General features: G+C 40.4%; 1 protein-coding gene across 7 annotated transcripts in view; it reads right to left on the bottom strand.

Annotated features, from left to right (window-relative positions):
* The window catches only part of LOC103396939 (methylcrotonoyl-CoA carboxylase beta chain, mitochondrial-like), a 28,228-nt gene extending 12,955 nt beyond the window's left edge, over positions 1 to 15,273 (bottom strand). For 2 of the 7 annotated variants that reach the window (XR_003048758.1, XM_025052689.1), the window contains exons 1-4: positions 15,029 to 15,272; positions 11,263 to 11,329; positions 10,881 to 10,965; positions 9,785 to 9,862 (exon numbers count right to left, since the gene is read on the bottom strand). Coding sequence is in view for 5 of the 7 variants with exons in the window: in XM_025052689.1 (XP_024908457.1) it covers positions 9,785 to 9,862; positions 10,881 to 10,965; positions 11,263 to 11,329; positions 15,029 to 15,133 (335 nt within the window). In the remaining 2 variants the exon portion in view is untranslated. Of the gene's footprint in view, positions 1 to 8,129; positions 9,888 to 10,880; positions 10,966 to 11,262; positions 11,330 to 15,028 lie in introns of those variants that run through there. The other 5 variants (XR_003048757.1, XM_017042760.2, XM_025052687.1 and 2 more) reach the window with 4 other exon arrangements.
* Positions 15,274 to 16,452: the final 1,179 nt, after the last annotated feature.

Below are 16,452 nucleotides of genomic sequence, written 5' to 3'. Positions count from 1 at the left end.
CCCCACACTCCCACCCCCCTCCCTCACCGCCTGCCTCTCTGAACTTAAATCCTGGTTCACTGCAAATTTTCTCAAATTAAATTGCAATAAAACTGAAAAAAAAACTCTTTCTAAAGTCAACAGCTTCGCCCTCACCATTGACCTGACCACAGTTTCCCCCTCCCCTCAGGTAAAGAGTCTGGGTGTCATCCTTGACAGCACACTCTCCTATCAGGCTCATATAAACACTTTAACCCGCACAGCCTATTTCCACCTCCGCAACACCAACAAACTCCGCCCCTCCCTTACCCCTCACACCGCCGCTATCCTTGTACACAGCCTCGTCACTTCCCGCCTCGATTATTGTAACTCCCTCCTCTACGGCCTCCCCCAAAAGTCTCTCCATAAACTCCAGCTAGTCCAAAACGCAGCCGCCCGTATCATTACAAAGACCCCTTCCCACCATCATATCACCCCTGTCCTCCAACATCTCCACTGGCTCCCAGTTAAATACCGTATCAATTACAAACTTCTCCTGTTCACCTATATGGCCATCCATAATCTGACCTATCTGACCTCCTCCACGTCTTAACCCCCACTCGGTCCCTCAGATCCTCCTCCTCCATCCACCTCTCCGTCCCACCCGCCCGCCTTAGTACTATGGGAGCCAGAGCATTCAGTCGCTCTGCTCCCCATCTCTGGCACGCATTACCACCCGACCTCCGTAACTGTGTCTCTCTCCCCACCTTCAAAACTCACCTCAAAACACACCTGTTCCGGACAGCATACTCCCTCTAACCTCCCTCCTCTGTGCTTTTGTTTATCACTGATTTTAAACATGTTTCTATGCCCTGTTTTAAATTATTATCTGTTCTTTATTTTATTTCTATGCCCTGTTTTAAATTATTATCTGTTTTATTATTTGATGTAAAGTGTCCTTGAGTGTCCTGAAAGGCGCTTTTTAAATAAAATTTATTATTATTATTATTATTACAATCCACCCCAGTCAGACTTATTGGCCTGTAGGAAGAACAACAATCTGAGGGTTTGCCTTTTTTTAGGATAAGTGAAATATTGGCCAAGTTGAATGTTAGGGGTAGAGTGCCACGCTCTATGTACATTACTGGTGAGGGGCTCAACTATAATCATGGCCATTTTCTTATAGAATTCCGGGCAGAACCCATCCGGACCTGGCGCTTTCCTGCCTGGTAGAGATTTAATTATTTCATAGACTTTCTCCTTAGTAATTGGACAGCAGAGTTGGGCCCTAGTTTCTGCTGATAGAGTCGGGAGATGTATTTGGTCTAAAAATTTTGCCTGGTCTCCAGCAGCGTCAGGGCTTTCTGGACAATACAGATTTTGATAGACCCATTTCATGATATTAACCATATGTTTATTTTCATAGTGTTAAGCTCCTCTATCATCTTTTAGAGAGGGAATCATGTTTGAATCGACCCTGCCCTTTGCCAGACGAGCCAGCAGTCTCCCTGGCTTATTAGCAGACTCAAATAATCTGTGCTTTGCATAGAAGATTGCAGTTTCTGCTTTTTGTGTGAGAAGGTTATCTAAAGCGGAGTGGGCTGCATCCAGTTTCAGCCGTGTTGATTTAGACAGGGTGACAGTGTTTAAGCTCCTTCTCCAAATTGAAGATTTTAGATTCAAGCTCTAGCTGTTGTCCGAGGGCTTTTTTGATCACATGATCACACCCCTTATAAAGGCTTTTGAAGACTCCCATAGTGTTGAGGCTGAAACATCTGTTGTGTTGTTGGTTGAGAAAAAAAACGTAAGTTCTTCCTCTAATTGTGGTCTTTGCCTTTGGTCTGTGGTCTTTGCCTTTGGTCTGTGGTCTTTGCCTTTGGTCTGTGGTCTTTGCCTTTGGTCTGTGGTCTTTGCCTTTGGTCTGTGGTCTTTGCCTTTGGTCTGTGGTCTTTGCCTTTGGTCTGTGGTCTTTGCCTTTGGTCTGTGGTCTTTGCCTTTGGTCTGTGGTCTTTGCCTTTGGTCTGTGGTCTTTGCCTTTGGTCTGTGGTCTTTGCCTTTGGTCTGTGGTCTTTGCCTTTGGTCTGTGGTCTTTGCCTTTGGTCTGTGGTCTTTGCCTTTGGTCCGGGGTCTTTGCCTTTGGTCTGGGGTCTTTGCCTTTGTTCATTCATTGATGTTTCTTTCATTCTTTCTGTTTCTTTTTTAGTGACCACTCTCAATGCACACAATATTCCCTTCATGTTTTTTTAATAATATTGTCAAATTCTCCTGAATTTCTTTTCTTCTCCCTTCATCAGTAAAAGACTGATTGTTTTAATCTACTGTGAAAAAAAAAATACGATAAGATTTTACATCTCAACTGATTTCATGAGTCATCACAGGCACTCAATGTGAGTTCTCACATTGCATTTAAATTCAAGTTTTTTAAAAAAATAAAAAAATCACTAGACATTCTAAGAGAGAAGGACTGGAATGTTATTCACCCCAGGAAGTGAAGTTTTAGTGTTGCAAATGAGACCTTTCTGAGCAGAGGTCAACACTCGTCTTCACCGGGGACGACTCCACGCCCGGGTATCAAATGGAGAGACGGGGATATTAAAACTCCAGGCAGTGTTTCTGTCCTCTTTGTTTCTCCAGGTTTCTGCCTTAAAGAATGGGAAGAGCCTTAAATAGAAATAGAGGCATCATGCTAATGAGAGCCCGTCCTGTAAAGAATACACTCACTGTTGGGAAACATTTTGGCTTCTGCCTTGGGAGCTAATTGAGTGCTCTGACAATGCAGGAGCTGGGCTGCTCCACACACACACACACACACACACACACACACGGAGGTGGAAAATTCAATTTCACAGCAGGTTCGGTGCACTCTGCAACGGAGAAGTGAAAAGAAAAGGCTGGCCCGGATTAAAGAGTGTGAGCTGTGGCTCTGCGGCCGTGCGTCTGGCTCAGCGGGCGTATTCTTTTCATTACACTCTTGTGTTATATTGTTTTATTGACCAGCTGACAGTGAAACTGAATTTGTAAACGTGCCTCAGAGTGACTGTCTGAGGAGTTTTTGAAGACAAATAGGAATTCATTAGTCTCTATATATACTGTATATGTATATAAATATATCTGGGAATATATCAACGTTTTTATACGGCCGGTAAATAATAAGTGACATAACACCCACCGTGTTCAATTCAACACGCGTTTCTTTTTTAGCCGGGCTAATAAAGGTCATATTCCAGTCTGCCTCCGTCTTCGCAGCAGCTCAGAAAACTCTGGAACAAAACTCAAGTCACCGACTTGACTATTTCGGTGCTACCTTAACAATGGGAGTGGGTGAATACAGAGAGGATGAGCTGAGGGGTCAATGTAACGAGATAGAATTCATACAAAAACATCTTTTCAGGGATTTAAATGTGTTTTCTTAGCGTCTGTTCTATCAGAGATCTCTCAGTTCTAGGGACAATTAGTGGCATAAAGGTTACCACGGTAACCATTCTATACCGCGCTCAGTTGGTTGAACGGTAAAGGCTGCACCTGGTTTGATGTTTCGAGGAGGAATAATGAAAAACTTCTGTCTGTGTACTTGTACTTGTACTTGTACTTGTGTACTTCATACTCCTGTGGTCTGAGAAAATGTTGGTACAAAATTACAGAGCGCTGTATAAGAACAGTTAACAGTCAAACATCGACGGTGGAAAAGGTAATTCATTATACTCAGCTGATTGAGCCTTTGAAGTGATTTGTTTTTTTCGCCAACTCATCACAGGAAATAAATAATTTATTGAACAAAGAGAGAGAGAGAGATAGAGAGAGAGAGCGAGCTGCTGCACGCCCCTGAGATGAAGAACTTTGAAGGTGGGGAAACACTCCTGCGGCAGCCAGCACATTTTTCTTATTGTCATCATCCACATGCAGCGCTGTACTGTAGATGTTCTCCTGATCAAAGGTGAACGCTGCCCCAGAGAGCACAGCAGCAGAGCACAGGTTCCCCTCCTGCACATTTCCAAACCATCTCAATCTACCTTCTCTAGCTTTTTCTCCAAACCTTGTGTGTTGTCCCTCTAATGATCTCATTCCTGATCCTGTCCATTCTTGTCACTCCTAAAGAGAATCTTAGCATCTTTAACTCTGCCACCTCCAGCTCCGCCTCCTGTCTTCTGCCTATTGCTACTGTCTCTAAACCATACATCATGGCTGGTCTCACCACTGTCCTGTAAACCTTTCCCTTCACCTTAGCTGACACTCTTCTGTCACAGATCACTCCTGACACTTTTCTCCAGCTGTTCCATCCTGCCTGTACTCTATTCTTCACCTCTCTTCCACAGTCTCCGCTGCTCTGAACAGTTGATCCTAAGTACCTAAACTCCTGCACCTTCACCACCTCTGCTCCTTGTAGCCTCACTATTTCACTGTTCTGCCTTTCGTTTACACACATGTACTCTGTCTTGCTGCGACTGACCTTCATTCCTCTTCTTTCTAGTGCAAACCTCCACCTCTCTAGGTTCTCTTCTAGCTGCTGCCTACTCTCACTACAGATCACAATGTCATCTGCAAACATCATAGTCCATGGGGACTCCTGTCTGACCTCATCTGTCAATCTGTCCATCACCACAGCAAACAAGAAGGGGCTCAGGGCCGATCCTTGATGTAGTCCCACCTCCACTTTGAAGTCTTCTGTCCTCCCAACAGCGCACCTCACTACTGTTGTACTATTCTCATACATGTCCTGCACCAAACTAACATACTTCTCTGCCACTCCTGACTTCCTCATACAAAACCACAATTCCTCCCTTGGCACTTTGTCATATGCCTTTTCTAGATCTACAAATACACTTCTTCTCTCCATCACATCAGCTATTTCTCTACTTTTCCCTGTCATTGTACCTATAGTCAAAGTTCCAAACTTCAGGCTAACACTTCTATTCTTCATCTTTTCTCTTTTTCTCCTAACCAAACGTCCTCCTCTTCTTCTCTGTCTCTGACCAACAGTAGTCCAATTTCCATCAGTGCCCTGTTGGTCAACGGCACTGTTGGTGGTCGTTGTTTACCCGGGCCTCGACCAATCCGGTATGGAAATCATTTTATTGATTTGCATATTTAACTTAGCTAAACGTTTTACGCCGGATGCCCTTCCTGACGCAACCCACACCATTTATCTGGGCTTGGGACCGGCACTATAAACACGGCTTCGTGTACCCTAGTGGCTGGCTTAGTTCTTCCTCTAACAGTGTTACGAAAGCAGGATCACTAAATAAGGAGGGGGAGAGCCACCAGTGACGTGTAGCCGGATCATAATAAAGAGGCGTACGTTCTAGGGATAACACTGAATGATCTGAGAGAGTCCTAGCTTTAATAGTACACATTTTAACCCTTTCCAATGCTCGTCTTGAGGTGAAAAAATAATCAATGCTTGAAAATAAATTATGAGGGGATGAAAAGAAGGTAAAATCCTTCGATTTTGGGTTCAGTATTCTCCAGGTGTCTAAAATAGATTCAGATCATTGCATAACGCCCTTACGGCTGGAGTGGATTTCACAGGGTGCTGATCTAGCTCAGGGGTTCGGGTTCGAGGCAGGCATTCTAGTCTCCGCCCAAGATTGTAAGAGGTGCTGTGTTACAGGCTAGAGCAGCCAGGAGTAGAATGAAGACTCATATGTGTTGGGGGAATAAATGCAGTCTAAAGTAAGCTTCTCCCCGTATGGAAAACCTGACAGGATAACATCTTCCTTCCGAATCAGTGATGCATTTTTCCAGTGCAAAAGGCACCCTTTTATGCAGCAGGATCCCTACACCCCTACTTTTGGAGTTAAAAGCTGAGTGATACACTTGACCCACCCAGTCTCTCCTCAGTTTTACATGTTCAATATCACTTAAGTGGGTCTCTTGTAAAAAGGCTATATGGGTTCCTTCCTTTTTAAGGGATGAAATAATTTTACGCCGCTTAATTACATTATTAATACCCTTCACCTTCCATGATGTGAATTTGATGACACTCATTTTAACTGTGAAGAAAAATCCCATGTACAGAAGTAGATGTGTCCACAAAGGCCTGTAACACTTAAACACAAAGTAAACAGGAATAAGTACTGCTGTCACATGTAAACAAAACCCACCCTGCACAGAACTCACAAATATGACCCGGTATCGGATCGGAAAGGAAATTGGTGGTATCGAACATCACTACCACAGACAAAGAGCTCGAGACACCAAGGATGTACGCTGAGAAGTGGGCGGAGTGTATGACAGTGGCATACCGGATTGCTTCAGAGAACAGCAGGAACTCAAGTGCTCGTGGGAAAAAGTATTATGACAAACACATGAGGAGTGGTGCTGCAACCTGGAGACAGGGTACTAGTACGAAATCTGAGCGAGAGGGGTGGTCCTGGTAAATTGAGGGCATATTGGGAAAATGCTGTGTATGTTGTGAAGGAACAAATCAGAGACAATCCAGTCTACAAAGTGGTCTCAGAGGTGGATGAGAACAAGTCACGAGTTCTGCATCATAATTTATTACATCTCATCAATGACTTACCTATCGATCTGCCGATAAATAAAGAGAAATTTCAAACACCAACATCCATCACAAACAACCCCACCCAACCGCTGCACCAGACTGTGGAGGACCTGCGTAGCTCCTTCAGCGGCAGGCTCCGGCATCCACAATGCAGGAAGGAGCGCTACCGCAGGTCCTTCCTCCCATCCGCCATAAGACTGTTTAACTCCCTACATTGATTACCTGCACCCTTCACTGCCACTTTTTTAGTGCAATATGTATATTTTCTTGTTTATAATGTATATTTTTTTCTAAAGGTTTACTTTAATTTTTGAGTGCTCTTTGCTTTTTAGTTCTTTTTTACTCTATTTATTGTGTTAACTCCTCTTCTCTCTTTTTCTGCACTGCCTACTGTACTAGTATGTTTCCCCCAAGGGGGATGAATAAAGCCCTACTCTACTCTACTCTACTCTAAGGGTCTCACAAATATAAAAACAACTGAAGATTACCCACAGGGTATTATGGGGGGACATGACACTAAAAGAGGCCGTCACTACATAGAAAGCAAAAAAAGTAAGAGAAAAAAAAAGAGATGGGGAATAAAACCGAAAAAGGGAAAGCAAAATTCTCCCAAGAGAGCCCCCGCTCCAGTTCAGAACAGATGTACCAAAGTTCTGGTACCATCCAGGTAGTCTACACCGAACTAAGCTTAACCTGATCGTTAGCAAGAATCATGGCAGCTATAAGAGATGGTGGCCCAATTTAAATCAGGAAATTAACCAGCACAGCCAAGTAAAAAATGTAAAATAGCTGCAGATCCTATACAGTAAGTATACTTTTCTCTGAGTATTAACCAAAATCTGAATTTAGTAAACTTTGGACGTAGTCCTCAGAAGGAGACTGTATAACACAGCAGAATAGCATGTAGAAATATATGAAAATAACCAACCGTTTTAATGTTTATTTACATGTCTCACTGGGGGATGAAATCAGTTGAGTGTGTCCATAAACTGTTGGGCTTCGTGCGCGTTGCTGAAGCCGTGCTCCGTTCCGTTATGCTGAACCATGAGCCTTGCCGGGAACCCTCGATCTATGAGCTTACGGACCACTTCGTTATAGGAGCGACGCTTCAATCGCACCGTCGACGCTTCAATCGCACCGTGTTGGAACCGTGTTCCAACTTTTTCCCCTTCGTTGCTGCTGCTAGGATCCGAGGCTTATCGCGGGAGTTGTGGAGTTTGATGATCACCGATCGCGGGCGGTCATTCTTCGGTCAGGTGTTCTGAAGTTTTCTCCTACCTATAGTTTTTTGGCCGGTAGCAGAAATGTATAGCTATAGCTGAAGTTTTTTCCTACTTGAAGTTTTTTCCTACCCGTAGCGTAAATTTATAGACATATCTGACATTTGTGTTCAGGGTGGTACAACATTATTATACACATCAAATCTTGATAAATACGTGCTTCTGACTCTATTTAGAGTGGTAGCACATTACTATAGGCATGAAATCGCTATAAATACGTGCTTCTCAGTCTATTCAAAGTGGAAGCACATTACTATAGGCATGGAATCGCTATAAATACGTGCTTCTGACTCTATTTAGAGTGATAGCACATAACTATAGACATGAAATTGCTATAAATACGTGCTTCTCAGTGTATTCAGAGTGGTAGCACATAACTATAGGTATATAATCGCTATAAATACATACGTAGCATAAAAAAAAATTAAACTTTTTTTTTCCTCTCTTGAAAAAAAATATAACTGTGCAAATTATTTTTTATATTACTGCCAGTTCCTCAGAATCTTCCTGTTGCAGGCAACCTCATGGCAACCTTATGCTTCTCTCAAGCCATCTGTCTTTCCTGGTTAAAAAGTGAACATGAGTCCTGTCCAGAAGAAGTTGAATCCGTGATGACTAAGAAGCATCATAGACAGAAGTTAAAAATGTTTATGTGCATTGCTATATAACTTTCAGCCCCAATTCATCCAATGTAAGATATTTTAGAATGAATGATCAGTGACTTTTTTCTATTAAATGTATATATTAAAAGTATTTCTCTCAGAGAAAAAGGCCACTCTGATATAAGTTCACACAAGATTCATAAAATGGTTAGAAATTATGTGAAATTTGCCTTTTTCTCCGTTTTTGCGTAGTTCCAATGTACACAAAGGAAATAAACCGATTATATACCTAACAAAACATAGCAATCAATAACTCAATGGAAGAAATGTCCATTTCATGGACAAATGTCAGGGGTCCATACACTTCCATCCAAGAGAATTGTAAACAAGCTTATGAAATACTGTAAACCCTGCTCTAATTTGGTAAGGTACTGTTTTAAAACAGCTGGAAAATCACAGCGCTATTAGACATTCGAATTGCATACACATAAGTTCGCAGGCTACATGAGGAAGTTTTATGACTACAAAAATAACGATAAATCGCAATATTAGCTATTCAAACTGCATTCAGACATGATCTCATGCACGTGGCCAGTTGAAATAAGTAGACTGTCAAACCTATGCATTGCATACTGGTTATATAAAGTATTAAAATTACAAGAAACTAACCTTGTTTAACGGTCGGGTAGCAGAAAACTATGGCTTGTCTGCAGCGGCAAATTGACCGATGTGCGCATACGCAGTTGACTCGCGGAGCAAAAAACTATAGGTAGGAGAAAACTTCAGAACAGCGGGGATGGTCTTCTGACTGTTCTCCACGTGCGCGAGGCGAAGCTCGAGAGCGGCCATCTGATTGTCAATGGCGGAGATCCGTTGTTCTGCTTCGTTGATACGTTTTGATTGGCTTTCCAATGTACTCGCAATTTTGTTCAAGGCGTCAGTAAGTTTAGAAAACTTCTGATCCATGATTTCGTTTATATTTTGAGTGACTTCCCGTACGAGTTCGGACAAGTCTATGGCACTCGCTCCTACCTCATCAGCGCTGGTCGGAGATGGAGGCGCCACGTTAGGCAGCGACGGGCGGTCTGGAATCTTCGATTGTATTGTTTGCCTCAATTTGGCCGGTCTTTCTCTCAGAGATTGTCCACCAGGCTTTGTTGCCATGTTGCAGTGCATACGCGAGGAGTCAGGCAGGTAAAAGGCACTTTAAAGCTGAAAACATTTGAACCAATGCGGGAGCTCCACCTAAGACACAGTCTTCAGTTCACCATCGTCACGTGACATCACCAATAATAAATGGTTTTAATGCAGTATGTTTAATATGAATTTTATATTAAATATTTGTAATACATCTACAAATACTTGATACTGATGATGATCTGGAGTCTCACCAACAGGAGTCTAGAATCAAACCAGCAACCTATCATGGTCACAGCACTTACCCTGAAACTCTCCCAATCCCAGTGATGATTCCTCCTGCTGGGACTTCCCTTGTTCCAGTACAACTGATACGCTGCAAACTGGGAGAATTCCAAAAAAGGTGTCCTGCAAAAAAGAAAATCTTTATGGACTTGGACTTTCTCTCTCACTGTGTGTGTGTGAGAGTGAGTGTGAGTGAGTCCAAGTCCATAGACACACTGCCTGACTTACATTGGCTCAGTCTGAAGAAAACATTTGTCAAATCTTCTCCTTCATTAAATATTTCCAGCAGTTTTCCACCAAACTACAGCAGGGATTTTCCTGATAGCATTTAACATAAAGCTGCTGAGAATAAACCTGTTACAGAGTGAGTTACTACCACTACCACTACTACTGATACTACTACTACCACTGATACTACTACTACTACTACTGCTACGACTACTACTACCACACATACTACTACTGCCACTGATACTACTACTACTACTGCCACTGATACTACTACTACTACCACCACAGATACTACTACCACTACTACTGCTACTACCACTCATACTACTACTACTACTACCACCACTACTGCTATCACCTCTACTACGACTACTACTACTACCACTTCTACTACTACTACCACTACCATTACTACTACCACTTGTACAACGACTATTACCGCTTATACTACTACTACTACCACTCGCACTACTACTACTACTCGTATTACTGCCACCACCATTGCTACTATTACTACCACTACTAGTACCCCACTACTAAAATTACTACTACTATTATCACTACTGTTACCACAACAACAAATACTTCTACTACTACCACTACTATATTGCTACTATTACTAACACTACTACTACTATTACTACTAGTACTACCACTACTTCTAAAACTACTACCACTATTACCACTACTACTACCACACATACTACTACTACTGCCACTGATACTACTACAGCTACGACTACCACTACTACTAGTACTGGCACTACTACCATTATTACCACTACTACTACCACAACTACTACTATTAGTAAATGTGTTTCCACATCTAACAACTGCGTTCACTGTCATGAGTGTCTACGCTCCAGGAGGAAACAGATAAACTACCCAGGGTCCATTAGTCGGTCTATTCTCTCTCTTGGCAGGAGTTTCCCTCGTGAGATGTGAAGTCTCCGGGCCTTTTCTTCTCCACCTGAAGTGAGAGGAACAAACAGGATGTTGAAAAAATATTCAACTTTAAATAGAACCATGAGACGGCTCTTGTTCTCATGACATAAATAACATCTCTGTTGGACTATCAAATGTAACATGTCATGGACATCATGAACTCAACATTGTTATTAGAGGCCTTAAACAGAAGGGGTTAATGGACAAAAAAAAAACCCATAAAATATTGATATTAATAATTTGTCAAACATTCATATCAAACATGAAGTCCTATGATTGTTAGTCAGTGTTGACCACACCAGATCAGTCGACTCCTACCTACCCAGTTTGATCTTCTCTGTTCGACTCTTCAGCTCATCAACAAGAACTTGCATTTGTTCATAATTTTCCTGGGATTTAAGAAGATAACTATTTTAAAGGAATGATATTTTTTTTAAAAAGTGGAAATGTTATGATTATTAAAAATGAAATAGTAAAGAAACTTTTTCCTAAATCAAAGCAAATTCTCCAGTCTCTTAGGCAAAAACACATGGAGTGTGGTAATCGTGCTATCTAGTGGTACATTTTGACATTACAACTGTATATTAAATGGAGCACCCTACAATATATGGTATGGGCTTCACAATGTTTTTGTCTTGTTTTTTGAATACAATTCAAAATATTTTGATTGAGAAATAAAAAGTATAATAACGAAATTTAACGAAATAAAATAAAAGTTGATGCAAACTAATTTAAACATGGTTAAGATTCTCATGTTTTCATGGTAGTTTCACTATGCTAGCTTTGATATTTTATCCTCTGCAGGAAGCAAACGAGCAACAAAAACCTCCATAATGTAGAATAATAAAGTAATAATAATGTAGACATTTTTTAAATAAGGCATACAATTGCCATATTCATTTTTTAATTTAATTTGGCCTATTTAAAAACAGAAATGGCATGGCTGTAGCGGTCAGTGTGTTTAATGACCTCTTGTTTTGCAGTTTTCATGCTACGGCAAAACTTCTGTTACTAATTATTAATATTTGTTACAATACAAACGTATTAATACACGTCACTGTCAGCTATCATTCAAACCACCAAACAATGTCCTGGCAACTGTGAAAACCTCAACAAGCGACAAAAACTGACGCTTATATAAACAAGGACATATTAGAGCAACACTGACAGCTCGGACTTACTGCCGTTAACTGCGCATGCGTACATCGGCCAATTTGCTGCTGCAGACAAGCCATAGTTTTTTTGCTACCCGACCGTTAAACAAGGTTAGTTTTTTGTATTTTAAATACTTTATATGACCAGTATGCAATGCATAGGTTTGACAGTCAAATTATTTCAACTTGCCACGTGCATGAGATCGTGTCTGAATGCAGTTTGAATAGCTAATACTGCAAATTATCGTCATTTTCTTGTAGTCATAAAACTTGCTCATGTAGCCTGCGAACTTATGTGTATCTAATTCGAATGTCTAATAGCGCTGTGATTTTCCAGCTGTTTTAAAACAGTACCTTACTAAATTAGAGCAGGGTTTACAGTATTGCATAAGCTCGTTTACAAGTCTCTGATATTGGCCTACAGACTTGGATGGAAGTATATGGGCCATTGTTTTGGTGTATAAAACAGGTATAGGTATATATTCAGTTTATTTCCTTTGTGTGCACTGGAACTACACAAAAAAACGAAGAAAAAAGCAAATTTGAGATGATTTCCTAACCACTTCATGAATTTTGTGTGAAATTATATCAGTGTTGCCTTTTTCTCTGAGACTTAATTTAATAGAAAAAGGCCAGGTGATCACTGTTGATCTTTCATTCTAAAATATCTTACATTGGATTAATTAGGGCTGAAGGTTATATAGCAATGCACATAAACATTTTAAACTTCTGTCTATGAAGATTATCGGTCATCCAGGTCATGGTCAAGGTTGAAGAGTTCTGTTAGGCAACATGGGGGGGCAACTCCTCAGGACAGGACTCAGCTGTTCACGTACACCTCAAGGACAAAACACACTCCTTCGAGGACAACAATCTTCAACCTGGAAAAAACACCACTCAACAGAGGAGGTGGGCTGAGACACACCCACAAGGTATGTTACTTTTGAATGGAAGTTACTTGACATGGTTTATGGATGTACTGTACTTTTGCACTAACAAATATATTGATCATTTTATCAGGAAGCCATATTTTATCTCAATGCCGTTGCAGCAAGCGCCCTCTTCTTTAATGGGCAGTTTAAAAGTCTCCATAAGATAATGTACCTATTAAGAAAGTAAGTCATTTCTTTTGATGTAGGGTCCTAACTCATCTTTATTAACGTACATATTTCTATATTATCTGTTACAGATTAAGTTCCCAGCAGAGAGTGTTTGGCTGTGTCATGTGAATGCTACTGCGCATTGGATTCTTGTGGTCTGTTTCCAAAATATTTGTTTTCTCTTTTGTTATGTGGACATATTTAAAAATGAAGTCTTGGCTGGAACAAATTATGCAGGCTGTGCAAGACTCTGTAGAGTAACCATTTAGCATAGTAAAGGAAGTCCTTATACAGCCTGTTTATTGATATGAAATATGAAAGGTTGTGGACATGGCAGAGAAGTTTCTCACTGTAACTGACCCAATGGGAAATGATGATGCCTACAACAGGAAGATTCTGAGGAACTGGCAGTAATATGTGCAATAATTTGCATACATACATTTTTTCAAGAGAGAAAAAAACAGTTTTAAAACAATACTTTTAATGCTGTAATAGAAACCTCCTGAGGAACAGGTCAAGGGAGGAATCCAAATATGTGTGGACAGTGCACACCATGGACCACAACACAAAGATGGATTTCAGTAGTTGTGGGGTTCTAGTGTTGAAGGTACTATTTCAAGTTTATGTTTAAGTACTTTGAAGATTAAGCTAATAGTATTTAATTGTAAAGATTATGTATCTAGAAGAACATGTGTTATTATGTAGATAATGTACCAAATCAAGCACATAATTACATTCATATTTCATTTACAGTACGCCGAATAATTCCTTCTGGAGTGGAAACATATCTGATGTGCAGACAACTCCAGAAGCTGTCAGTGAACAAAGGATGGACATAGCCTGTATCTTACTTGAAAATAGCTTAAAAAAAACTCTGTAAAATAAACCCAAATATTCCTTAGTACATATTATGATCCTTTCTGTTACCATTTGTGAAAATAAAAATAATAAAAAACAGTTTGCTGAAAAATCCTAGACTGAGCGTGATTTTCTCTTTTACAGTATATGCTGCATTGGGTAACATTTTTACATTTCCTCTGGTTTCAGATGTAAATGTAAAGAACATATAAATAAAGTGCTAGCCTAAACCCTGAGAGAACAGATATATTAACAGGGATTTTCTGTGTAGCCTCAAATAATGTGCTACAACTCTGAATACAGTGAGAAGCACGTATTATAACGATTTCATGTCTATAGTAATTTGCTACCACTCTGAACAGAGTCAGAACACTGTATTTATAGCAATTCCATGTCTATAGTAATGTGCTACCACTCTAATAGAGTCAGAAGCATGTATTTATAGCGATTTCATGTCTGTAGTAATTTGCTACCACTCTGAATAGAGTCAGAAGCACGTATTTATAGCAATTTCATGTCTATAGTAATGTGCTACCACTCTGAATAGAGTCATAAGCACGTATTTATAGCGATTTCATGTCTATAGTAATGTACTATCACTCTAAATAGAGTCAGAAGCACATTTATAGCGATTATATACCTATAGTTATGTGCTTCCACTTTGAATAGACTGAGAAGCACGTATTTATAGCGATTTCATGCCTATAGTAATGTGCTACCACTCTAAATAGAATAGAAGCAGGTATTTATCAAGATTTGATGTGTATAATAATGTTCTACCACCCTGAACACAAATGTCAGATATGACTATAAATTTACGCTACCAGTAGGGAAAAACCTCAGGTAGGAAAAAACCTCAGACTACGCTATAAATTTCTGCTACCGGCCCATGTACGCATGCGCAGTTAACTCTGGTAGGAAAAAAATTATAGGTAGGAAAAAACTTCACAACACCGTTAGCATCAGGCTAACCTACCTGATCGATAGACGACTGTTTGTCAGCCTCAGAGCCGAGTCGAGCAACCTTATCGGGTAAACTCCGACACCGGAGCAACCACGGCCTCACTGTTTGCAGAAGCATGTTAACTGTGTCGCGCACAGCAGGACAAACGCAACCGCCGTAACTGCTAACAGACTAACAAACAGTGTAATCTTCTTCTGTAGAATGGGTTACAGGAAGGACGCTCCACACCGCCACCTGCTGCTGTTATTGGTGAAACAATTTTTTTTTGTCAAAAACAAAAAAAAAGCTGCGAATGTTTCTAAATAACTCTCGAAATAAATATGAAAACTTTTTTATTTTATTTTATTTGGAATTTAATTTACAAATCTCAAGTCAAAAAAATCCACTGATTAAATAATCATCTTTCAACATATAAATAATTTAGGATTAAGTAGCAGTAATTTTACGTATAATGTTCACATATTTACCTTTTAAACTGCCATTTTCTATTCCAAATCACAACAGTATGACTGATATAAATACACAAGTGTGTGATTTAAACATCGAACTTGTGTTAACCTTAAATTTTAATTTGGTGTTAGTCTTAAATTTCACCCTGAATCTCCTCAGTTACCTTTATAATCAACTTCAGGTTTTAGTCTTGGGCTGTACTTAATACATCTAAGAGCCGTACAAAACGTCTCACTTATGGTCAGGAAGAAAAGTTGTTTTTAAGTGGAAATCAAAGAGCTTGAAAAAAAACCTTCTTTCTGACCTGAATGCTTTATTTGAGGTAGAGTACATTTGGCAGAGTTTCAGCTCGTCTCGACCTCTGACCCTCTCCGCTGCTTTTGCTGTGAACCGTAAAGTGATGAAGAGACAGAGAGGATGTAGAGCCATGGAGAAACCTCTCAGCGGCTCCGAGAAGAATACAATAAAATAAAATGTGTGATAACTGGGAGACAAGTGGAGAACAGTGGTTGTACGGCACATATGTGAGAGATAAGAGGAGCAAATATGTGGGCTCGGAAAACGTCTAGTCACGCACACACACACACACACACACACACACACAGTATTATGTAAGCCTACAGGAACATTGGTCTACCTCAGCCGTGACCTGCTGCCCATCAATTATTCCAAGTCTTCTCAAATACATAAAAACAAAATAAAAATAAATACTATGATGCTAATGATGCTGTTTTTAGTTTAGCTAGGTTCAGTTGGTACTATTTAACTACTTGCACTGTTCAGAAATCTCAGGCATGAAATCAGTGAAGTAAATCTGAGGTCATCAACCCCTACGAGGTCCAAGCCGAACCTCGGATTCAAGAGGAACAATGCGGTTTTCATCCTGGTTGTGGAACACTGGGCCAGCTCTATACCCTCCACAGGGTGCTTGAGGGTTCATGGGAGTCTGCCCAACCGGTCCACATGTGTTTTGTGGACTTGGAAAA

Source organism: Cynoglossus semilaevis, chromosome W (assembly GCF_000523025.1).
Source record: "Cynoglossus semilaevis isolate Cse_v1.0 chromosome W, Cse_v1.0, whole genome shotgun sequence".
NCBI classification, from domain to species: Eukaryota; Metazoa; Chordata; class Actinopteri; order Pleuronectiformes; family Cynoglossidae; genus Cynoglossus; species Cynoglossus semilaevis.
This window is presented reverse-complemented; position numbering and strand designations above follow the sequence as displayed.